Raw genomic sequence first — 25,119 nt, 5'->3', positions numbered from 1 at the left:
GGATTCCAAAATACTTATAAATTCTCCTGTGGTAATAACTTAATAATACTGAAAAGTCTTTAGAAATTGCTTACAAAGTTTTTTCCTCCCTGTGCTAAACTGGGGATAACTGACGACTACAGCATACTGGCTAATTTTAAATAGAATCATAGAATCACACAATCTTAGGGGTTGGAAGGGACCTAGACCATCTAGTCCAACCCCCCTGCCAGAGCAGGGTCACCTAGAGCACATCATACAGGAACTTGTCCAGGCAGGTTTTGAATGTCTCCAGTGAAGGAGACTCCATAACCTCTCTGGGCAGCCTGTCCCAGGGCTCTGCCACTGTCACAGTGAAGAAGTTTTTTCTGATGTTTACATGGAACCTCCTATGTTCCCGTTTGCACCCATTGCGCCTTGTCCTATCACTAGACATCACTGAACAAAGCTGGCTCTGTCCTCCAGACACTCATCCTTAACATATTTGTAAACATGGATGAGGTCACCCCTCAGTCTTTTCCAAGCTAAAGTGACCCAGCTCGCTCAGCCTTTCCTCATCAGGGAGATGTTCCACTCCCTTAATCATCTCTGTGGCTCTGTGCTGGACTCTTTCAAGCAGTTCCCTGTCCTTCCTGAACTGAGGGGCCCAGAACTGGACACAATACTCCAGATGTGGCTTCACCAAGGCAGAATAGAGGGGGAGGAGAACCTCTCTTGACCTACTAACCACACCCTTTCTAATGCACCCCAGGATGCCATTGGCCTTCTTGGCCACAAGGGCACATAGCTGGCTCATGGTCATCCTCCTGTCCACCAGGACCCCCAGGTCCCTTTCTCCTACACTGCTCTCCAGCAGGTCAGCCCCCAGCCTGTACTGGTACATCGGGTTTTTCCTCCCCAGATGAAAAACTCTGCACTTGCCGTTGTTGAATTTCATCAAGTTTCTCCCTACCCAGCTCTCCAGCCTGTCTAGGTCTCGTTGAATGGCGGCACAGCCTTCTGGTGTGTCAGCCACTCCTCCCAGTTTAGTGTCATCAGCAAACTTGCTGAGGGCACACTCTGCTCCCTCATCCAGGTCGTTGATGAAAATACTGAATAGTACTGATCCCAGTACTGACCCCTGAGGGACTCCACTAGTCACAGACCTCCAACTAGGTTCTGTCCCATTGACCAGAACTCTCTGACTTCTTTCTTTGAACCAGTTCACAATCCACCTCACTACCTGACCATCAAGACCACACTTTCTCAGTTTATTTACGAGGATGCTGTGGGAAACAGCTTTACTGAGTCAAATGCTTTACTGAAATCGAGATAAACCACATCTACTGTTCTACCATCATCTATACACCTAGTTACTTCCTCATAGAAGGCTATAAGGTTGGTCAAACATGCCTTTCCCTTGGTAAAACCATGTTGACTGCTCTTAATGACCCCCTCATCCTTGGTATGCCTAGAGATAGTGCCAAGAAGAAGTTGTTCCATCACTTTTCCAGGGATGGAGGTGAGGCTGACCAGTCTATAGTTGCCCGGGTCCTCCTTCTTGCCCTTCTTGTAGACTGGAGTGACATTTGCTATCCTCCAGTCCTCAGGCACCTCTCCTGTTGGCCACGACTTAGCAATGATGATGGAGAGTGTCCTAGCAATGACCTCCACCAGTTCCCTCAGCACCTGCGGGTGTGTTCCATCCAGATCCATTGATTTATGGATGTCCAGATTGCTCAACTGATCTCTAACCCAATCCTCATCTACCAAAGCAAACTCCTCCTTCATCCTGACTTCTTCTGGAGCTTTAGGGATCTAGGGCTCCTGGGGAGAGTCTGCAGCAGTAAAGGCAGAGACAAAGAAGGCATTCAGTACCTCTGCCTTCTTCATATCCTCTGTCACCAGGGCACCCACCTCATTCAGCAGTGGGCCTATATTGCCTCTAGTGTTAGTTCTATCTGCAATGTATTTGAAGAAGGCCTTTCTATTGTCTTTGACCTCCCTAGTAAGGTTTAGTTCCAAGGAGGTCTTAGCTTTCCTTATTGCCTCCCTGCATCGTCTGACAACAGTCTTGTATTCCTCCCAAGTGGCCAGCCCGTCCTTCCATGATCTATAGATTCTCTTTTTCCACTTGAGTTTGCCCAGAAAATTTTTAAATAAAATAAAATATATAAAATAATTACATACATGGAATTTATTACATGTTCTTTTCCTTCTTATTACTGAGAGCGGCCCCACAGCTTCACAGGTTATGATACAGATAGCATGCAACATGATGTTACCAATGGTTCTAATATAGTCACGGGGCTCTGTCTTCCAAGGTGCCACCCACCTTGGCCCAGTCTTGCAGAACTCTTCACACTGCAATGACAACTGAGGGCCTGGGATATGTATACAAGAGCTTTGACAGGTAGCAACTAGAGTACTCCAATGCAGCCACAACATGCAAAATTTAAATACATCCCAGAGTCAACTGGTGATTGCACCCCTCTGTTTCAAAAACTTTTAGCCTAATTATTGAATTCAGCAAAATAAGCCCTGTTTTCTGTTGAGCTGGTCAAAACCATTCTGCATAAAACTCACAAATCAAATATTTATTAGAAAACATATTTTTTCAGAATTTACTTCAGTGAGATTATCACAATCAGTATTTAGAGTTCTCATTGCTTCATTATTGGTTCCCAAATTTTGCCAGCTGAATTTTTTTCCCAGCATGGAAACAATGGCATTACTTTCTACACAATTAAAATACATTGCCTTTCATTCTTCAGAGAAACATTAAAAGGGGGTAGTGGGGTGGAGGAAAAAAAGAAAAGCTTTTACAATAAACTATGACAGAGATACATGCTTCTGTTTGAAAAGGCATGTTCTTGTTTTTTTCAGTATGTCATTCTGAAATGCAATTAAATGAAAAATCCATTGTTTCAATTGATTTTGAACATTTCAACAGGAAATTAAAACATACAAACTGTAACTGTTTGAAAGATTTTCCTTTCCATATGAGAAATTCCTGGGTGAAAAAGCATCCAGTTTCTCAACTAGTTCTCAGCAAGGCTTGGTTTCCCAAGGGACAGATGTTCCAGGGGCTCAGGGATCCTTCTCTCTCCCTGGGAAACAGTGCCTACTGCAGGGGATGCTGACGTCCTTGTGTTTGGGACAATACACTGTATCCACCCCTGCAAATTAATTGTTAAGCCTTGGATGCTAATCTGTGATTCTATCCAGTCAGGGCTTGCTGTAGATTAATTACCTCATTACAGGAACAGGATAAGACCAGTAGTCTCTCAGACACTGTGACAAGTAATTTTAATGCTCGTTCAGTTCTTTTCACTCCCCTGCCACCTGGGAGAAAAGGCTTTACAGTTCTCCCAGTATCTTCAAAGAACAAAGTAAACACTCTTTTTCCTGAAGGCATGTATGAAATTGTGAAGTTTTCTGCTGAAATGTCAAACAGTTCTTAATTCTCTGATACATGAAATTACCTATGTCATAAAATTTATTTGTAAAGTACTTTGCACAAGTATAAAAGAAAGCCTATTGTTTCATCATTAGGTTAGTGAAACATAATTCTGAAATTACATATTACATGAACCCTAGCTCTGCAAATTGGCATGTCTGCAATGTAAGAAGGAGTCACAATGTTATATATTAATCTTGACTTAATTTTGTTAAATACGATTATTCCTTGCTGTCATGCATAAGACTAACAATATTATGATGTGATGCAATATAGATTTCACTATACAACAAGCTAGTACTCTTTGTTTGCTATTAATATCATGGGGAGTGTTATATGATGAATTAATTTTTTGACTGGCTATTTATCATCGGAAAACTGTGATTTTTATCATTGTAAGACACTGCTTAAAAATGTAAAAAAGAATGCAAAAATAAAAAGTTAGTTCATACTGTTCTGAACATCCTTAAAAGCACAATAAAAACAATTCAAAACGATGATCATTTTGTTTGGAAATACATGTAGGTTGTGGTGACTGTTTCATATCCCAGAGAACTGGCCGAGTGTTGAGGGAGACACATGAGGTTTTTGGGAAGCCTTCCATTTACAACCTATCCCTGTGATTTATTGCAGGTGAAACCAAGGAGTTCTCATTTATCTCAGTAATGATGTGTCTGGGACAAACCTGTCATTATTGTCTGCCTTAATATTTTTGTCTCACTATGTAATGTAATATCCTGCATTTACTATGAAATGGCAACATTATGAGTTATGGGCTCAATTGGCCTGTGGGAGACTTATCAATGCTTCTTTTACAAAAGAGTGCAGAAGAAGAGTCACACAAGCCATTATTGCTGCTATCATGGCTAAAACAGAAAACCTTTCTCACACAGCATGTGAAGCATGAAGTTATTATTACTTTTCTGTGCCACCAAATTCAGCAGCCCACATACCTCCACCAGCAGCTGTCTGATGACTGTGTCCTTCTGCCTTTTCTCAGGGGTTTCCAGGATGGTGTTCCCACAAGGCTGCTGGTTCTGCAGGGCCTCAGTGCTAACTGAGAACTCCACCTGCCCTGGAGGAAATAGGGGTCAGGCCAGCCCTGCTGGGCAGTGCCAAGGAAATGTGGGTTTGTATTTGTGCTTGCTGGTGCATTATAGAGAAGCTTTTTTTCCAAGGGGAGAGCTGCACTTGAGACAGGCCACCTCCTTCATGGTGGCCACCCAAGTAAGTGTTACTCCATCACCAAGAGTAGTGGAGTGGTCTTGTAAGTGAAACAGTGTTCTGTGAGGCTTCAGAGAAAACAAGCTGTAATTAAAATATTTCAGACCCCACCACATTAAGCTAAGACATTTTTAGCTCCACAGTAGGAATGTCTGAGTGCTTTCCTTTTATTAATGGATTTTGTTATTTCTATTCAAATGTTAAGAAAACAATGGCCCATAACATTGGAATAGTGCAACTTGGTTTAGTCTCTCAACCTCATGGTTGGGCTTCTCACTTTTGGCATAGACAAGATCCTTCCAAATAGGTTTGGAGTCACTTAGCTCCTCACATCAATGATCTGATGTCATCCACAGATGTCTGATCCCATTATTTTCTTTTTGTCCTGCCTCTTGCCTAGAGATCTTGGTGTTACTCCTCAAGCCACAGTTTTCCTTTCATTCATGCAGATGCAGTAGGATTCTTCCTGCTTCTCTACAGCCAGAAAATGAGTAGATTCAGTGAGAGACACTCTGACCTGCCAGTTGTACAGAAAGGGGTCATGAAGGTTGGAATTGCAGAGGAGTGGGGGTTACCGGAGACAGTGTAATACATGGAAATGGGTAGTGGAGCTGGTTATACTATGGGACTGAGAACCTTACAGATATTGCAGAGCAAGAACTGGGTGATAAAGTGGGAAAAAATGAGGATATGAACAATTTTATGATTTGGAATGCAAGTGTTGAGTACAGGATGCATATCTTTGGAAAGGAAAGCCATTCAGGGAAAATGGAGAGTACAGACCAGTTGTGTGAATAAAGGTGTAGCAATGACGACAAAGTTAGCTGTGAATTAAAGATCCCCCTCATCATTAGTTAGGTGAAAAGGGAAAACACTAGCAGTGAGAAAGCTAGTAAGGGAACAAGGGAAAATGGAATAAGAAACTTGAAAATAGCAAACACAAGAAAGACGGAAATAAATGAGAGCATTTTGGAATGGCTGCATCAAAACCTCTCCTTGTTTCAGCTTAATTCCTTTTAGAATAAAAATCTGCAGTTTTTAAAAAAATGAGCAAATGTGATAGAGATTCTGTTTGAATCATGTCCCAAATTCTCTCTTGTAATTTTTGTTCATGAAAAAATTAAGACAAGGATAGTGAAGCTATATGGCTCTGCTCAGCATCAGCAAAAAATCACAGGAAGTCTCAATTATTCCAGCAAATCTGGCATGATATTTTGTGAGATGTTTATATGAGATAAATCTAAAGGCTGAACACAAGTATCCGCCCTGGTGAACCTGGAGCTTCCATGTGGTTATGCAATGACACTGCGGTCAGTGAATAATCCAAATTTCCTATTGCTACTGGGACAGTGACATAAATACGTGATGGCAAGGTTGGGGGCCTCAGTAGCAGAGCTTTTGGTTCTCAATCAAAAATAGCTTTCAAAACTTTGTTGGAAAAATGTATTCCCCCTTCATTAAATACACCAAGAATTCCTGCATACCAGACCTATATGAAATTGGAATCATACATCAGTCATCTGGCTCGGGAAACCATGAGTAGCCCATAGTAGCCTTCCACAAGCTGTCAGACATAGCAGAGTTGTGAATGTCTCTTACCCTGATGCAGGCAGTCAGGTAGTTGAAAATGATGGGTTTTCAGTTCCTCATGCTTTCAGCATAAAGGACTCACCACACACTACAGAGTAGGGCATGGTGAGCTCTACAAAAAAAAGGACTGGAAAGCTCTGAGAGACACTGTTGGGGACAGACCAAAGCCCTTGTCTGCCGAAGTGCAGAATGCATCGGTTTTCCACTTGGTAATGGCATCAGGGATAGTCACATCTGGAGTAGCACTTCCCTCAGAGCTGAAGAGGGATGGAGAACAAAATTTCACTTCTATTCTGTTTTACTGAGCCTATTGAGCAACACCAGCTGACAGCAAAGTTCCTGGCCAGTTGAGATATGGACATGGGCTTTTGCATGTCCTCCTAAAGAATCCTATACTTAGTGACCTTGAAAGATTCCTTGAAAAATTATTAGAAATAATCCTTTCACTGAAATACTGATACTTCCATTGAGGTTTAAATACATTCCGAGGTTTTGCCCCAGTGATCATGCTTTACATTCCCATAAACACTTACTTCACTGAAATTATGTCCCAGATCCATGTCTCAGGGAAGTACTTTCGGATGGTGTCCACAGGATTGCCAGCAACTGTATGTTCCATTGTATCATCCCTGAAACCATCAAGCAGATTCAAGGCAGTGACTAGCAAATATTTTTTCAAGAACAGGAAGAAAGGAAAAGTTGTGCCAAATAATTCTAAATCAGGAGGATGCCTCCCTTCCAGGTAGTGGTTATTCTTAGCTAAATTTTTTAAAGTGAAAGAATAGCTTTGAGACCTTGCCCACTAGAAATTAATGTATTTCTCTATTGTCATCTCAGTATTTAATTTTTCCTAATATTGTTGCTCCTTTTACAGAGATTGGATGGAATTGAGCATTCTTCTTCCACTGCCAGAAGACTCAGCAGTGCCAAAAGAACCATGTATGGTAATGGTATTGGGGGCACATTTCCATTGCAATACAGAGTCAGTTGTGGAACTTCCTGCTTCCAGATGTTACAGTTGGTTGAAGAACTGATCATGCTTATAAATTACCAGAAACAGAAAGTCACTTAGCCCTCCCCTCCTCCATCTAAGATTGTTTTGAGATCAGTATGAGTCTTTGCATCTCTGGCAAATAAACAGTTTCAGAATAGGGAGATGCTTTCTCACAGTGTTGCATACCATGTGCCTTATGAAAGGGTTTCCATCAGGCTTGAAAGACTTTACACCTTCTCAAAGCAGCCAGTTGTCTCAGTGCATGCTCTGAAAACAAATCCTGCATTTTGAAACCAAAGATCTGATCTGTTATGAATAGAAGGCTAGAAACTATCACTAGATCACAAGCTCTCATTTTTTAATAGGATACTCCACCAGCAAAGTCAGTGACTGGAAATAACATAGGTGAGAGTGTTTTATATAGCCTTTCTAATCTCAGAAATATTCAGGAAAAAAAATAAAATAAAATAAAAAAATCATAATTCTGTCAGTCACTGAAGCTTCAGAGAAGTGACGTGACCTACCCAGCCTCCTACAATCATGTGAGTGGGATAGCTAGGAATGGAACCAAATTTCTCAGCCCCCAGTGGTAAAATATATACCCACAGAGTTCTATCACCTTCTTGTTTCTGTTGGCCCACTTTTGCCATAGATCTTCCTCTAGTTATTGCCAGAATGTGACCACATAGAAGTAAAGTCTCCTTTTTAAGGTGTCCATAGCTGGACTAAGATCTGATGGAAAAAAGCCTCTTCTTTACTCTGGCACAGTGTGTACAATGGGGGCAGACTGTCCTAGTGCCTACAGGCTGCAGGGCCTGGCATAGGAGTCACCCAGCACACATCGTTCTAGTCAGGCACATCTGCCTAGCTGGGGATAAGCAGGCGTAGGTGTAGGAGTTTCATATTTCAGGACTGTGGCCAGAAGGGAGTGATGCTGAAGTAGGTCAGTATTATCTGACAAGAGAATCTAAACTGCCTGGTACAATTTATATTCAAAGAAGTAGAGGGAAGGAGAGAAGTGGGGTGGCAAATATTAGGTAGTTGTGTGGGAAGTAAAATAAAGCACATATTCTTACTACACCTACTGTAACTTCTTTCCATTATGTGTCCTGGGTAATGCTGGCAGAGTTCAGGCTTCTGGATCTTGCTGCTAGTGAAGACTTTTAAGCCCAATTCCTACTAACCAGAGAGAAAGAAGAGCAAAGCAATATGTAAACACAGTTTTGAAAAAAGCTATTTTTAATATGTCAAGAATAGATGTACTTATGTCTGGTATATATTAGAATATCAAAAGTTTATGTATAAGCACCAAATAGACAGGTTCAACCCAGATGTTGAGGCTTTATCATGTTATACTCATCCTAGGGCTAAATCTTGGTATGATCAGATGGAAAGCTAAGGCCACAGGTCTACCCTGGGAACATCTGCCTGATTGAAAATGATGTGTGAGGCTACACAAAAACTCTTCTGCAGGACTCTCTAGATGGGTATAGTTTGTTTTTGGGTTATCAAAGTTACTGGTGCTTAGTTAAAGACCTATCTACATGAGACAGAGAGAGAACATGCCCAGCTGAGGAAGGATTTCTAGTATTATGGTACCAGGAGTCACTTCAAAGCACTGCTTCCTTATTTGAGCCCATTCACAGTTATCCCTACTAGCCTCCTTTGAAGGAGACCCCTTTCAAAGTTGTAATGATTCAGAGAAGCACTCAGGTACCAGTGATGCAGAGCCTGGACCTGGTTATTGTCTTGCATACAGAAGTTAGCAAGCTCAAAGGAAAGTTCACTAAAAAACCTTTCAGGACAGGAGAGAAGATGAGAGGAGCCTGTGTTCTGAAAAGGAATAACAAACTAAAAGAAAAGGCTGGAGCTTACTTAGAGAATGTCATAGGCATCACCTTCACCATCAGGAGAAATGGGTATGTAGACAAATCCATTTAATAATATGTTGTCAAGTGACACACAAGGGTTTACATTGTCTTCTTCCAGGTAATAGTCCTTGAAGTTATAACCTCGGATATCCTTCAATGGGAGAAGATCATACACCTGTGAAAATGTAAACAACCAGGGATAAGTGTGGCCAGTCAGCACTTCCAGGGACACAGCCAGTACTTAACACTCCTTTGGTAAAAGTCAGCTTATAAAAACCAAGTGTAGGGAATGCAGCTATAAAAACATTGGCACCATGTCCATAGCGGTGTGAATTGTAGTTGAAGAGCCAGTTCATTCTTGTACTTGCTCATTACGAGAAATAACCAAGACTTACAGAGCTGGGAGAGAGCTCGTCCTCAGGCTTCATAAGGAGAACGCTCTTGTCCACAGCATGGAGGGCACACAGGGACTTTGGTGAGGTATGGAGTTGCAGGCATATGCTGGAGGCAGGAAGACCTTCCTTGGGTACAAAACTCAGTCTGACCTGCAGCCCAAAAGGGAAGTTAAATAAGCCACTTTTCCTGACACTGTTATATGCTCTCATATTGAAGCATCTAGGTTTGTGAACTGAGCTCTGCCAGTGCTTTGCAGCTCCTCTAATATATATTCAGCTTTGACCAATGTAATTAATAATGACCAGTGATTCTTTCTTATTCTGTCTTATTCCACTTTTAATAGTTACGGCTTTGTAACCTTTTCTGGAATTTCAATCACTAATCAGTCAACATCTGGTCAGAATATTTCATGAACTGACTGTGAATTCTGCCTCCATTCTGGAACTGGTAGCTGAACAATGAGACAAACATGGGTTACATAATCCCTGACTTCAACTCACTTTATTGTGGAGGCAACTTTCAACCTGGAAATCTGCTGAACTGGCAATGACTTTCCCACTGGGTGAAATGGTAGACACAAACATCCGTGTCAGGGGAGCTGCTTCAACAGAGAAGGTCAGCTGAAATGTCTTATAAGCTATCAGAGAAAAAAAGGCTAAGCAACATAAAAATTCCAGGCCTTGACCAGATAAAAAAGTCAAGTTCACTCATGCTAAACATATTTTCTTGGCAAGGGCAGGTATACTGATACATGACTGAAGTCTATGGCTGTTGCTGCATTCAGTGATCTTCTAATAGCAAAATGAGATGAGTTTGGTGCTTTCTACATCCTCCCCAGTTAACATCTGGCATAATTTCTTGATGTTCCCAACCCTTTTCTTCCTCAAGCTCCAAGATCTTCTACAGTCTACAAAAAAAAAAAAAAAAAAAAAAAAAAAAGAGGGGACAAGAAGTAGAAATAAGGGACTGTTGTAGTGGGTGGCAGCAGTCAAGGTTGCAGAATCACAGAGAGAATAATTTTGCAGTTACTGCTAAGCAAACATTCATCTGGAACAACAAGATATTGCTCCAACCACCCAGCTCTTTCTACTCCTGTTTCCAGCTGGTTAACTGGACTTCTTAGGTTGACTTCAGCCATGACTCATCACCTTACATTGTCTGGGGGTTTCTGGGCTGTTGATGGAACCTGTTACTGTTGCCACCCCTACTGTGGGACCATGCCCTTGTTGATGAGGTCACTACACCTACCTGTATTTTGGTCACCCTTTGCACCTGGGTAACCTTCTCTTGTGTAATAGCCCACACTTGCTGTTTCTTGATGTTATTTTCATGTTGCAGAATAACATACTCTGCACTGGGCTGGCTGCCAGGAGGTTCAGGGCCATGTGTCTGTTGGAGTGGCCCAACTGACAGTAATTTGTCTGCCTGTGCAGAGGCAAAAGGAGGTAGACCATATAATCTGCACACAGCTATTGCATCTGATGGGATTGTGCACTTGTGAGTTTGCTATGCCATTCATTGTCCAGGGTCTCAGAAGTTCCTTACCCTCCCAAAGAGTGGGATCCCTGGTCTGTACTGAGACTCCAGCAGGTCAAAGCTGATTTTGCTCATTATGGATGTGATTGCACAGTAGCCTGTTCCAGTAATCTCTGTTCCTGAGAGAAAGCACAGTAAAGAGGGATTATCAAAGAATGACAGCATTTCTAGACACGTCACTCCACTTTTATCGTGTTTGACAGGCACTATTGTTATTGCCTGTTATCACTTTACCCTCTCCATGTGATACATACCTGTGCCATCTTCTGTGATCTTTCCTTGTACCTCAATGCTAATTTCATACCCCCTGTGTTGGAGCTGAAATATCTTTGTCCTTACCATACCAGAAATCCATGAGCATCTGCCTAAGCAGGGAATTGTAGAGAAAATTGGAATCTGTGAACAAATTTGCTGCCTTGTGGACTGGATTAGATACCCCAAACCCCACATGCTTAACTTCTCTCATGAAATCCCAGTCTTATGTTCTAGGGCTGTCTCCAAGACCAGAACTTGTTTACAGCCTGTTTTCTAGTGTTTAATCTACACATTTTCTGTGTTCTGTGAGGTACTTGACACTCGAAGGCATGCTCTGGCTTTCTTGTTAACTCTCTCCTACCTTATTTTTGTTTTTCTTCCTGTTTCTTCTGTTGCCTTCACTCTTACTGTATTTCTCCTTTCTCCTGTGCTTGACCCATATACAGGACTGCCATCTTGTTTTCTCCTCATCTTTGCTCTTTGCTCCCTGCCAGTCCATCCTACAGTTAAAAAATTCTTTCACGGATTCTTTTCTCAAGTTTGGGTATCAATAGCAGGAACCTCAGAGCTGCTAACTGGAGTTTCATCACAAGTGTTGAGGGGGTCAGAATTTCAGCCGTGGGGTTTTATTCATCAGTTTTGTTTCCACTTTTATGACCTACCTCTTAAGAACATCTTCCTCTGAGAACATCTGCTTTTTTTCAGGCAGACTGCTATCTCTAATGTCCTTCTATCTCCTACCAGTCACAAATCAGGCTTGTTTGGACAACATTGCCCATTACCCATAAGAAGGACCCCTACATTTTAACCTTGGGACTCACCTGCCTAGTAAATTGTTCACACACAGCTTCTGCTTCTTTTCCATAACAATTTGAACCAATTTCTGGCATAACTGGACATTCACCAGACCAGAAGCAGGTTTCCCATACGTGTACCTATAACCACAAAGTGTTAAACAACATATTGGATGATGAGACAGTCAGAGAGTCGCACTCAGACATATCTTCTTAAAGACCTTTGTGGATGACTTCTGTGGCATTCAGGATGTATAGTGCTTGTCTCGAACAATCCAAGAGATAAGTGATGGACTGTGGCACTCAGGATATCTGTTGTCTGTCTTGTGGCATCTGATAGTGTTATAAATTGAGGCCCAATAATTGACAGGAACCAGTCCTATTAATCAAATTAGTTTATTAAGCAAGTGGCAGCAAACAAAACAGCGCTGGGCGGCCGGGGGAGTCTTTGCTCCGCCAGCGGCGCGCACCCACTTCCCGAAAGTAGCTGATTATATACTCTTCTGGTTCCCGTATATGTGTCATCCCTGGTATATTCTGTGTCTGAGCGACGTGTTGCTAGGGGGTCGGTCTTATCCCACCTCCTGGTGGTCGTGAGGCCGAAGGTTCCTCATCTTCATCGGTGTCCTATGGGTGACCCTTTACAGCTTATCGCACAACTTAACTCTTCCCTTTGAAGTGTTAAAGCACACCAGATATCTGTGATTCAGATAACATTGTAAGTTTTTACAAGCCTTTAAGAAAACCTGATTTGATTAACAAACTGGATTTTATTTATTACAATCCCCCCTTTTTCTTTTACCATTTTGTTCATCAAATCTTTGGAGTTCAGCGTGACTTAAAGCTAATATTTCTTCCATTGCTGATTCCTTATCTAATGGCTCGTATTTAGCCCTGATAAGCATTAAATGGGCAGCTTCCAGTCTGCCCTTTACAATTTCAATTACTTTGTTCAATATACAAGGGCCAAATGTTATTCCCAAGATTAATAGTATCATGGGTCCCGCGATGGTAGACAATAGCGTAGTCATCCATGGGGAATAATTGAACCAAGATTCATACCAACTTTGCTGTGCTTCTCTTTCTTTCTTTCTTTTTTCTAATCCTTCCCGTAGTTTTGTCATGGTGTCTCTAACTACTCCAGTGTGATCTGCGTATACGCAGCATTCCTCATCTAGAGCAACACACAACCCCCCTTGCTGTGCAAACAATAAGTCCAATCCTCGACGGTTTTGTAATGCTACTTCTGATAAGGATCTCAGGGAGGCTTCTAAAGCACTAATAGATTTCTCTACTTTTTCTAGATCTTCATCTACAGCTGCTCTGAGGGAACTGAATTTTTGATTTTGTTGTATTAAGGAGCCTGTCCCTGTACCGACTCCAGTTGCACCTAAAGCTACCAGCGTGGCTACTGTTAGGGCTGTGAAGGGTTCTCGTTTGTTCAAATGATGTTTTGGGACTGTTTGATATTCATAGGCAAATTCCTCTGGGTGATATATAATTTTAGGAACTAATAACACTTGGATACAATAATCCTGGTTTTCATTGAATAATTTCAGCGATAAGCAAGGAGTTACTCCAATGGAGGAGCAGACCCATTTGGTATTCTTTGCTGGTAATAACCAATCAGCTGGTGGTTTCCTATTTGAGGGGATCGTGGCTTTACACAAGTGCTTCTTATTGTGGGGCACGTTCCCAATGCACCTCCCCTGCCCGGTTACTTGAGCCAATGTAATTCCCTGGCTCTGACTGGTTTCCTTTTTCCACAGACATTGTGAGGGGTTTGACCCATTGATTCGTTTAGGGTTAGCAGTTACCCCAATTGCCTCATAAAAAGGTGGTCAAATGTTATAGCACAGCCAGCAGTGCTCTGTCAAGTTTGGATGAGTAGCATTCAATACTTGATAGCTGGCTTGCATCAGTTTCCAAAGAGAATTGCCCCTAGGCTCCTGGGTGTTAATATTTGTTGCTGTTGTTGTAATAGTCTCAGTATCTATTCCATTAGGTATCCCTTTATCCGAAGAGAGGGATATTTCTCCTGCTAGTACCTCATTCGGTCCCACCAGATCAGGGTCATTAGGGACTATTTCTTTCTTTATGTAAATGAGTCCCCCTCTATCTGTTCCAGGTTCCCAATACCGTATTCCCCAAGTTTTTCCCAGTAGCCACCCTTCATCATAAGGTTGTTGTATAGTTAATTCTAGATGGGTGCAATTTCCAGGATTGATAATTCCCCCAGACCGATCACGCTGGGGGGGCCTGCATCCCTGAGGGCCCCATTTAACTGTCAAGTACCTATCTGGCCCTGCTCCTGGTTTCTAATTTGAGGCGATCGTTTCACATCCCCAATAAGCACAATAATACTGGTTGGGAGCATTGCAATATGTTCTCCCGGGATTGGAGCTTGGACACAGATAATGCCCCATAAGATTCAAACAGGGTTTTATGGGAGCTAACTCACATAAGTGTGTTTTAAATGTTGGTGCCCCAGGACTAGTGACAGTTTGAATCACGTGATGATCCTCCCACCTACTTAATATCCATTTAAATGGCTGGTGAGAGTATCCGTGTACATTTACAAAATTTAGTAGAATTAGAATTAGAGTGTGTCGAGGAGGGTGGAAACCCGGCCGGTTAATAAATTTAGTTTGAACACTCAATCCAGTTACCCAGTCCTTTTCAGTGCTATCACTCCTCCTGGGGCGTTTTGTGCGGTTCCCTTGATTAACACTGAGGCAGTCCTCCCAGTGTCTTTGTACAGTCCCACTCTTTGGGTTCTGTTCTCCACAGCTTTTTACTCCTCTGCCTCGCTCGTCGACTCGGTTGTTTCGAGCCACGAGGGGTATCATCTTCTCGGCAGCAGGGGTAGTCTTCAGGAAAATAAATGCAGTTTTTAGTTGCTTGATTTCAGGTGAATCGCACTGAACCCCTTCAAGTGTCTTGCGACAACACACTTTAATAATGTCAATTACAATGGAGCAGGTTCGCTAGGGTGATAGCAATAGCACGGGTTTTATACCCCGTTCAAATATCTCCCGCCATTCACTAGATTGCTCCTGGATTTCACCATTAAAAGTTTTTGTTTAGAGCCAATTTGGTGAGCTCACGCTCTTTGTTCCCACAAGGTTGGCAAACCCCTCGAGGGGGTATCCCTTAACGGCAATGGGTCCCCCACCGTTCTCGACACCCTTTACAAATAAAACAGATAAAAAAATAACAGTTGCAGCTCGGAATGTCACACTTGATTCTTATGTTCCCTGTATCAATCCCACCGATATGCTGTAGTCTCTCACTTGTACCACAGTTATATTCGTGTCCATTTACAACCTCCTGAAAGCAATCTTCAGATCTCCAGGTGGGCTTGTCACTTCCCAAGAATAGTCTTTTAACGGTCCTTTTACGCGGCTCGCATGGGTCCAGCCTCTCTCTGCTGTCCGGATGGCTGTTTCTGTGGTGAGTAAAACGAGATAGGGCCCTTCCCAACGGGGCGTTAATGAGGACTCTTTCCATGATTTGATTAGCACTTTGTCTCCTGGCTTTATGTTATGCATGGCTACATCCAAGGGGGGTCTCTGTACTACTAAGCCCTTATTCCGCAGCTTTACTCTCCTAGCCATGAGTTGAATTATATAAGGTCTAATTTGTGAATTTTCAAGTTGGGGATGGTCCTGCGGAATTTCTAAATCGTATGGCATCCCATATAACATTTCAAAGGGGGAAATTCCTACATCAGTTCGTGGCTGTGTTCTTATATTCAATAGTGCTAAGGGGAGGCACTTTACCCATGACATCTTGGTTTCTAACATCAATTTTGTGAGCTGTTTCTTTATTTCCCCATTTACTCTTTCTACCTTTCCCGAGCTTTGTGGATGCCAGGGAGTATGATATTCCCATTTTGTCCCTAAAGAGGAGAGAGCTTCCCTTGCTATTTTTGAAACAAAATGGGAACCCCTATCAGAGTCAATTACCTCAATGGATCCATACCTAGGGATTATATTTTCCAGCAAAGTCTTCACTACGGTTTGAGCGGTGGCTCTAGCTGTCGGGAATGCTTCCACAAAGTGGGTTAGGTGGTCTATGATTACTAATAAGTACTTATATCGTCCCACTTTTGGAAGGTCAGTGAAATCCAGCTGGATTTTAGCAAATGGTCTGTGAGCCAGTTCTCTTCCCCCCAGGGCTTTTTCCCGTAACTGATGTTTATTGACCCTTTTGCATGTCATACATTCGCTAACTATTCTCTTTGCTATATTGTATACGCCAATGCACATATACTTTGTGGCAAACTGATCCACTAACGCCTGAGTTCCCCAATGGGTGTTCTCATGGAATTTTTGCATGATTTTCAAGGCCAGAGGTTTTGGGAGAACTTCCCGGCCATCCGGGAGTTTCCACTTTCCTTCTTCTATCTCCCTGATTCCCATCTGAGTCAGCTTATCTTTTTCCTGCACTGTAAAACTCAGGATTGAGTGAATTTTTCCGTGTAGATGGCAATGGCTATACTTGGGGCTGTCACATTCATCATAAATTAGACATCTGCAAGGGACTTCATGGATTCCAAAATCCTTCCAACACTTATAACACGGGAATTCGTCTGATTCCTTTCCACAAGTTATACAGTCCTCCCGAGTTCTTTTAGTCTGGATCACCATTAATGCCGCTCTTTTTGCTTCTTGATCAGCAAGATTGTTTCCTCTGACTAATGGGCTTAATCCTTTTTGGTGTCCTTTTAAATGTACTACGGCTATTCCCGCTGGTCCTCGTAATGCTTGTAAAACCTGGATTATTAATTCCTGGTGTATTAATCCTTTTCCTTGAGAATTTATTAAACCCCTTTCTTCCCAAATTTTTCCAAAAGTATGCACTACGCCAAAGGCATATTTTGAATCCGTATATATGGTTCCAATTTTACCTTTTAAAAGTTGTAAGGCTCTTAATACAGCATATAGTTCACAAGCCTGTGCAGACCAACTAGGACTCAGAGGTCCTGATTCTATTACACTAAATGTTTTTCCATCAATGATTGCAAATCCTGATTTTCTCTTTCCTTCAATTACCCGGGATGATCCATCTACAAATAGCTTTTCTCCTTCTCCAAGTTCTTCCTCGTCTAAATCTGGTCTGATTTTCGTTTGCTCCTCAATGTTGTAAAGGCAATCATGATTTATTTTGTCACTCGGCTCCCCATACAAAAACTGTGCTGGATTCTGCAAGCTTGTTACCTCGAGTTCCAGTTTGGGAGAGGAGATAAGGATGCCTTCATATTTTAGAAGCCGGGCATCTGTTATCCATTTGTCAGCTTTTTGTTGCAGAATTCCCCTGATGTTGTGAGGTGATAATACCCTCAATTCTCCTCCAAAGGTAATTTTATGGGCTTCCTCTAGCAAAAGGGCTGCTGCTACTATCGCTTGAAGGCAGGTAGGCCAACCCCTACTTACGGGGTCCAGGAGTTTAGATAGGTATCCCACCGGTTTCTTTCTTCCTGCCCATTCTTGTGCTAATACCCCAAATGCGGTCCCTTCATCAACATTGATAAATAGATAAAATGGTCTCTTTACATCTGGTAGGCTCAAAACTGGGGCGTTTACTAAATCAGTTTTTAGTGTTTCTAATTGTTTATCATCATCCTCTGACCATTTCAATAATCCATCCTTAGTTAATTTGGTATAGAGGAACTTCACCTTTTTGCTATAGTTCTCAATCCATTGCCTGCAATAGCCAAAGAGACCTAACAATTGCCTAATCTGTCTTTTAGTTCTAGGAGCCGGTAATGACAATATGCCATTCACCCTTTCGGGGTCTAATTTCTTAATTCCCTTGCTTAATCTGTGTCCCAGATATTTCACTTCCTTCTCAACAAATTGTAGTTTTGATTTTGATACCTTCAATCCTTGTAAACTCAAAAAATTTAGTAACTTAATACTTTCCTGCCTCACCTTTTCTTCACTCTTGCCAGCTAGGAGCAAATCATCCACATACTGGACCAGTGTGACTCCTTCACTTAACTCATACCCCTTCAGGATTTGTTCTAAGGCTTGTCCGAACAAGTTCGGAGATTCGGTAAACACTTGGGGCAATACCGTCCACCGTAATTGTTGTTTCCGATGGTTATCTGGATCTTCCCATTCAAAAGCAAAGTAATCTCTGCAATCTTCTTTAAGAGGGCATGCCCAGAAGGCATCCTTCAGATCTACTACACTATACCATTGATTATCGGGCCCTATTTGACTCAGGAGGGTGTGTGGCTTCGCCACCACCGGGAATCTAGCTATTGTTCTCTGGTTAATTTCTCGTAAGTCATGTACTAACCTATATTTTCCATCCGGCTTTTTTACAGGTAGGATGGGAGTATTAAAAGGAGACATACACGGTTCTAGCAACCCCCTTTCAAGTAATCTTTGGATCTCAGGTTTCAAACCTAACCTCCCTTCTCTAGGAAGGGGGTATTGTTTTATCCTGACCGGTATTTCTGGGTTCCTTATTGTTACTGAAAAGGGTTCAATATCTAACTTACCCACTGTTTCCGGGGTGTACCAGACTTCAGGATTTATTTTCTCTTCATCTATTACTCGTAAGGGACACAGTTTAATTTTTAGTGTTTCATTTTTAGCTTCCAAACCAATTCCTAATTCGATCATCAAATCTCGCCCCAATAAATTATAGTCTGCTTCCGGCATGAGCAGCAGGGACCCAATCCCTACCTTAGAATGGGTTTCAAAAAACACATCTTTTATTACAGGTACTTCAAAAGGTTCTCCTTTTGCTCCAATGACCTGTATAGTCGCCGAGGATATTTTACATCCTTGGGGCAATTTTTGAACGGTAGATCTTTCTGCTCCCGAGTCCACTAGGAACTCAATTTCTTGTTGCTGGGGACCCACTTTTAATTTTATCAAGGGCTCTATCTTTTCTCGGGTTCCCAGCAAATAGAGCCCCTGACACCCCTAATCTTCTTTAAACATTTTCTCATCCATCTTTCTCTTTCTGCAGTCTTTTTTAACATGCCCTTTTCCTCCACAATAAAAACAAATCACAGTTCCCCGTTCTCTACCTCTTAAAGGTTCTCGAGTCTCCTGCCTTGTATGGCGAGCTTCAAACCCTTTTCCAGGGGTTGACATCCTTTGCCCTTCTCTGACTGCAGCTACCAACATTCTGGCTTGTTTCTTATGTATTTCCTCCTCCCTGCGGACATACACTTCCTGGGCTTCCCTTAACAATTCATCCAAACCCCGATCCTGCCAATCCTCCATTTTCTCCAGCTTCTTTCTGATGTCCGTCCATGATTTAGCTACAAATTGGGTTTTTAACAAGGCTTGTCCTACTGGTGTACTAGGGTCCAGCCCTGAATACAATTGGAGGTTCTTTCTCAATCTCTCTAACCATTCTGTAGGGGTCTCATCTTTCCTTTGATGTTCACTAAAGGCTTTGTTTATATTCTGTCCCCTAGGGACAGATTCCCTTATCCCCTGGACAATTATTGTCCTCAGATCTTGCATATGGCCTCTGTCTATTTCGTTTTGGTTATTCCAATTAGGTCTCTGAAGAGGCCATTTAATATCTGCCGCTGGACCCTGTTGGTGTTGTTGGTCCCAGATCCTCATCCCAGCTCTCCTGATCATTTCCCTTTCTTCTGCAGTGAACAAAATGCCCAATATGGCCTGCAGTTCTTCCCAGGTATAAATGTTGGGTCCTAAGAACTGATCTACCCGTTCTGAAACTCCTAGGGGATCCTCTAACAAGTTTCCCATTTCTTTCTTAAACTCTCTAACGTCCCCGGAGTGCAGAGGAACAGAAACATATCCCATGCCAGGTTGCGCTCCCCCCATAGCAACTTCTCTCAGCGGATATAAGTTACTTTTATCCTCCCTCATCCTAGTTTGACTTCGAGTTACTCGTCTAGTTTCAGGAGAACCAGAGGGAGAATCTGTATTGATAAAGTCTGGCGCTGTTGGGGGAGGTGAAGGCTGTGGCGGTGGTGCTGATGGTACATAAGAGGGGGGTGAGGGAGGGATTTCATCCTCGTTCCGGGTCTTTTTCCTACCCCCCTGTTTCTTCTCTCTCAAGGGATAAAGATTTACTCTAGTCTCTGACTTTATCCATAAGTGTGCATATTCACCCTCCTCCAGGCTAAAGGGTTCCTTGGAATAAACATAAATATGTAAAGCCTGGCATATCCAATATTCAAAGGACCCAAAAACGGGCCAATACAGGTGGTCACCTCTAATTTGTTTCCCACCCCAAACTTCCATGCAATAATGTATCATTTTTGCTTTATCTTTACCCTGCCTAGAAGGGTAATCATTCCAATATTTAATCATTATTCCTAACGGACTGTCTGGCGGTATCTGGGGTAACCTAACCTTAGGCACCGACCCACCCATGGGATCAGAAGGCTTGCTTTTCTTCTGTCCCATCTTCCGGAGTGCCTTCACACACACACACACACAATCGCTTCCCCCTGTTTGTGGCCCAGTCCCTCGCGGGAGATGGGAACCGCACTACTGAGGGGTCCGCACTTGCTTCGTCCTCAAGGGGACGTCTCACACAGGCATACTCCGGGATACCCAACCCCAACCGAACGGATCACCGGCCTATATACTTACTCACTCCTGAGTCTTCGTTCGGGTCTTCGTGCACAAAGTTTACGGGGTTACCGGTTTTTATTTGTTTGCTGTCGAATTTCGAGTTCGTCGGTAGAGGTTTTGGGTGTAAAAAACCCTCAACAGGGGCCGCTTACTCAGCGGGGCGCCTCCCCCGTGAGGTTTACAGCCAAATTGTCTCTATCCGAGTCACGGCACCAAATTTGTTATAAATTGAGGCCCAATAATTGACAGGAACCAGTCCTATTAATCAAATTAGTTTATTAAGCAAGTGGCAGCAAACAAAACAGTGCTGGGCGGCCGGGGGAGTCTTTGCTCCGCCAGCGGCGCGCACCCACTTCCCGAAAGTAGCTGATTATATACTCTTCTGGTTCCCGTATATGTGTCATCCCTGGTATATTCTGTGTCTGAGCGACGTGTTGCTAGGGGGTCGGTCTTATCCCACCTCCTGGTGGTCGTGAGGCCGAAGGTTCCTCATCTTCATCGGTGTCCTATGGGTGACCCTTTACAGCTTATCGCACAACTTAACTCTTCCCTTTGAAGTGTTAAAGCACACCAGATATCTGTGATTCAGATAACATTGTAAGTTTTTACAAGCCTTTAAGAAAACCTGATTTGATTAACAAACTGGATTTTATTTATTACAATAGTTAAACGACATTTGCTGATGGACTAAGGAGATGTCTCAGCAACCCACCCAACCATTTTGCTTCCCCTCCTGCGACGAGCACCTGAGAACTGGGGAGTTCAGTGTGAGACATGCTGAGATCGGAGACAAAGGAGTTCTACAGCTGGCACTGGGAGCAGAATATCCAGTGATAACCAGGCCTTGATATGAAAACCACCGACTTAGCAGGACAAGACAAAGAGTGCCCTTCTCAAGCCACTTCCTAGGACCGAAACTCCACTGCAACAAACTAATCCTGTGGTGCCAGTTGTCTCAACCTCCTCTTTTGTAATGGCTGATCTCATCAATTAGCCAAACAAAGACTACATAGCCCCTGGCATCATACCTGCCCCCTGCTGTCTCAGAGGAGCACGGAGAAGATAGAAGGATTTTTTTTCCTTATTCAGGGACAAAAGTGGGGGTGCAGTGGGCAAGAACTGCATAAAAACCTGGGACACTATGGGTGCATTTGAAGCACTTCCCCACCAGGAACCACTTCCCCACCTACGACATCGCTGGACCGTGGTGGTAACTATTCTCTCGCTTGCTGTTCTCTGTATCTCTGCTTTCTCCTTTCTTTTCTGTCTGTTTTCCTCCATCCTATCTGCTCTAGGGACTTTGTTGTGTTACTGTAATAAAAGTTTGTTGTGTGTGTGACATCTGACCTCGTTTGCGTCTTAATTTCACCATTTGGGATCACCTTTAAACTTCTTCTCAGGTCCTGCCGGGCAACAAAGGGTGCAGCTGCCGTGCGGCTTATACCAGGAGAGGGAAGGCAGAATCCAGCCCCAGCCTCCCATTGCGGTGAGGAGGGTTAGAAAGCAAGGGGGTTCTGCCCCATCTCTTGTAAGACCACATGCCAGCCCCAGTGCCTCTTTGTGCACCTGATGTTGTGTTATCTTTGTTTTGTCCTGGCAAGATCGTAAAAAATTGCCACCTATCCGAATACCAGATTGTGACAACTTCCTAATATTCTTCTTAAAGAATGCCTAATCTGATATTTTAATTATTCTAGTGATTGTGTTTCCACCACTTCCATCATGAGATTCTTCCATCATACATTAGAATCTGTTTTAGGTGGGAGGTCTCTGCAAGAATGCAGTAAAAGGTTGTCAGTAGAAAATTATTTCACCAGGGCATGTATCCTTGTATCACAAACTCCTAAGAGTTCAGTGAAGAAGCAGAAAGGCAATCAGGGGATCAGCAGATGCAATTTGTGAATTAAAAATGAGAACATGGGATTTGAGCCACCTGTTTCAGTGATGACTGAATTGACATCTCCAAGTATTTGAGGGTTCAGGATTGGCAGAGAAGCTCTAAATGAAGAAATGTAAAGAGAGAAAGAGAAGATGTACAGCAAACTGTGAGGAGAGAGGTGCGGATTGATTTGGCATAATATTTTAAGGAACACAGAGAAGACCTTTCACTTTGACTATTAAGGCCAAGTGGCACTCTCGGGTTTGATAGCGTGGAATGAGCCAGCATTGGATGTCTGGGAAAAGTATGAAAAGCTTTCCCCAGCTCTTCTCCAGGTTCCCAGCAGAAAGAAGGAATGAAGGTAAATTAAGAGAGATTTAATCCATTTCTGTAACTCACAGACTGCAGACGAACACTGGAAGCTGTGTCCTGAATAGTGATCAACTTGGGCAGTTTCACTGCCACCTCATATTTAGGCAGCACTAGATGGAGAGAGAAAGTCTGATATGAGAAGAGTGAAGGAGATCTGTGTACTACACAATAGGACAAACACAGAGCCAGGACCATCTTAATATGAACCATCAGCTCTCTGTGGTCTGCAGTATATTTCTCCTACCCCTTCCCTAGGTTTTCTAGGCCTTCACCATTGTTTTGGGTTTAAAGGGAATTTAAGGAGGATTGTAGTCCTTACCTTCCCTCATCTGCAGTATGTGTTCCTGTGATCCCATAGCACCAGACAGCTGTGTACATCCCTTACATATGCCCATTCAGAAGGACCCTTTGTGTTGTGTTCCATGTTTCACAATACATATTTTGCAACTATGACTTGGAGTAGCATGTCCACCACCTGTGTCATTTACCACATTGAAACAGCTCAAATAATTGATTTATTTCTGTCTGCCTCTTACTTTTCTGGAGTTTCCAAGCTGCTCACTGATACATAGCATGTGAAACTGTCCAGCATGTTTAGATGGTTCTAGGGAATCTAACCACAGAATCTCAGGTCTGAATTTTCAAGTGGATGAAGCAGCAACAAGGCTTGATGTAAAGGTGTGGGAAACTGTTCTTTTCTTCCCCACATAAGTCTAAACAAAATGCCTTTTAAGCCAGCGAAGGCCTCTCCTGATTATCCCCAGCTAACCAACTAAAACAGACTTGCTTCTCAAGGACAACTGAACCCAAAACAACAGATGTACGGGACAGAAAGGATGGGCGACAAGCCATCCTGTGCCCCTGGCAGTCACCGCCCTAACCTGGGGCTCATGGACGCTCACTGGCTCTGGGCAGTGACACTGACTGGACGGGTGGGTCAGGGGGTATCAAAGGGGCGAGTGCAGCAGGTGGGCCCTTCCCTCCTCCCTGAGGCCCGTTCGGACGCTTTCTGCGTGGGACACCTCCTGCTGCGGACACTGGTGCTGGGACCCTGCCTGCCTGCCCCGGGTCCAGCCTGAGCCTCAGCGCCGAGCGTGCCGGGGTCCCGAGCCCTGGGGTCGGGGCCGGAGCCCCCTCCCCGTGTTGCTGCTGCTGGAGAGGAAACCGACGGGAGCTGCACCCGCTGCCGAGAGGCTGCCCCTCCGACACCACGGACCTGCCGTCCTGCCCTCTGGCCACCGACCGACGCTGGACAAGCCGCCGGAGGGTAACATCACCTCACACACACACACACACACACACAGATTCCTTTCCTCATACTTGCACACACAGCGCGACCTCTTAAGGAGGACCGGCGTCGGGTTTCCTTCCCTCCTCCCTCCTCCCTTTGGTCCTTAATCCTCTCCCTTAAAAGCACCTTTGCATTGCCTCCCTAAAGGACACTTGCTCACTACATACATATTGATATCCCTGGTAGCCATTCACACCTGCATTGTCCCTAAACATCATCCCTCGGTTTGTGTTAACCCTTAATAAACCTATTAGTTTTTGGAGTAAATCTTGGCTTTAGAGGCAATTTCTGAGCGTGGTGGGGTGGGGGTGCAGCAAGTAAAAAGTATATTTTGCTCCTGAGTATTAAGTTACATCCCTCTTCCCGTATTGCACTCTGCAGTCCTCAATCCCCATTTGCTTAAACCCAGGACTGGGCTGAAGCATGTAATGGCTTGCTTCCATTATTTTTTTCACAGTGCAAGGAAATATGAGCAGGCAGGATGCCCACCCAGACCCAGGAAGTGGAAAGCAACCCTGTGTTACACTGTTTAGACAAATTTGTCTCTATGATGGGAAACAGAGGTCAGTGTTTCAACACCAGGGTACATGTCTTCAAAAGGCTGTAAGAGAATTAAAAACAGGGAAGATATATGGGAATAAGACTAAAGAACAAATAAAAGAAAACAGTTTAGTGTGGGGCTAAGAAAGGGCCATACATTTTTGAACTGAGGGACTTTCAGAATGATCCTTGTGGGCAAGGCACAGCCCATCTGTCACCATGGCAGGCTGAATCCTATAACCTGTTTCTGTTAAAACTATTCTCCATATCCATACAATTCACCTTGCCTGACTAAACCAAATAAGACAGCTCCCAGTGACAGTCTTCTTTTGTTCTGCACCCTGCATATTCCAGAAACAGCAGATTCTGAGCAA

General features: G+C 43.3%; 1 protein-coding gene across 1 annotated transcript in view; it reads right to left on the bottom strand.

The window, feature by feature from the left end:
- LOC127383600 (ovostatin-like) overlaps positions 1 to 25,119 on the bottom strand; it is a 73,902-nt gene that overhangs the window by 10,811 nt on the left and 37,972 nt on the right. Inside the window, 1 exon segment of the mRNA XM_051616819.1 lies at positions 6,519 to 6,525. Within this exon segment, the coding sequence (XP_051472779.1) occupies positions 6,519 to 6,525 (7 nt within the window).

Source organism: Apus apus, chromosome 1, assembly GCF_020740795.1.
Source record: "Apus apus isolate bApuApu2 chromosome 1, bApuApu2.pri.cur, whole genome shotgun sequence".
Taxonomy (NCBI): Eukaryota; Metazoa; Chordata; class Aves; order Apodiformes; family Apodidae; genus Apus; species Apus apus.
This window is presented reverse-complemented; position numbering and strand designations above follow the sequence as displayed.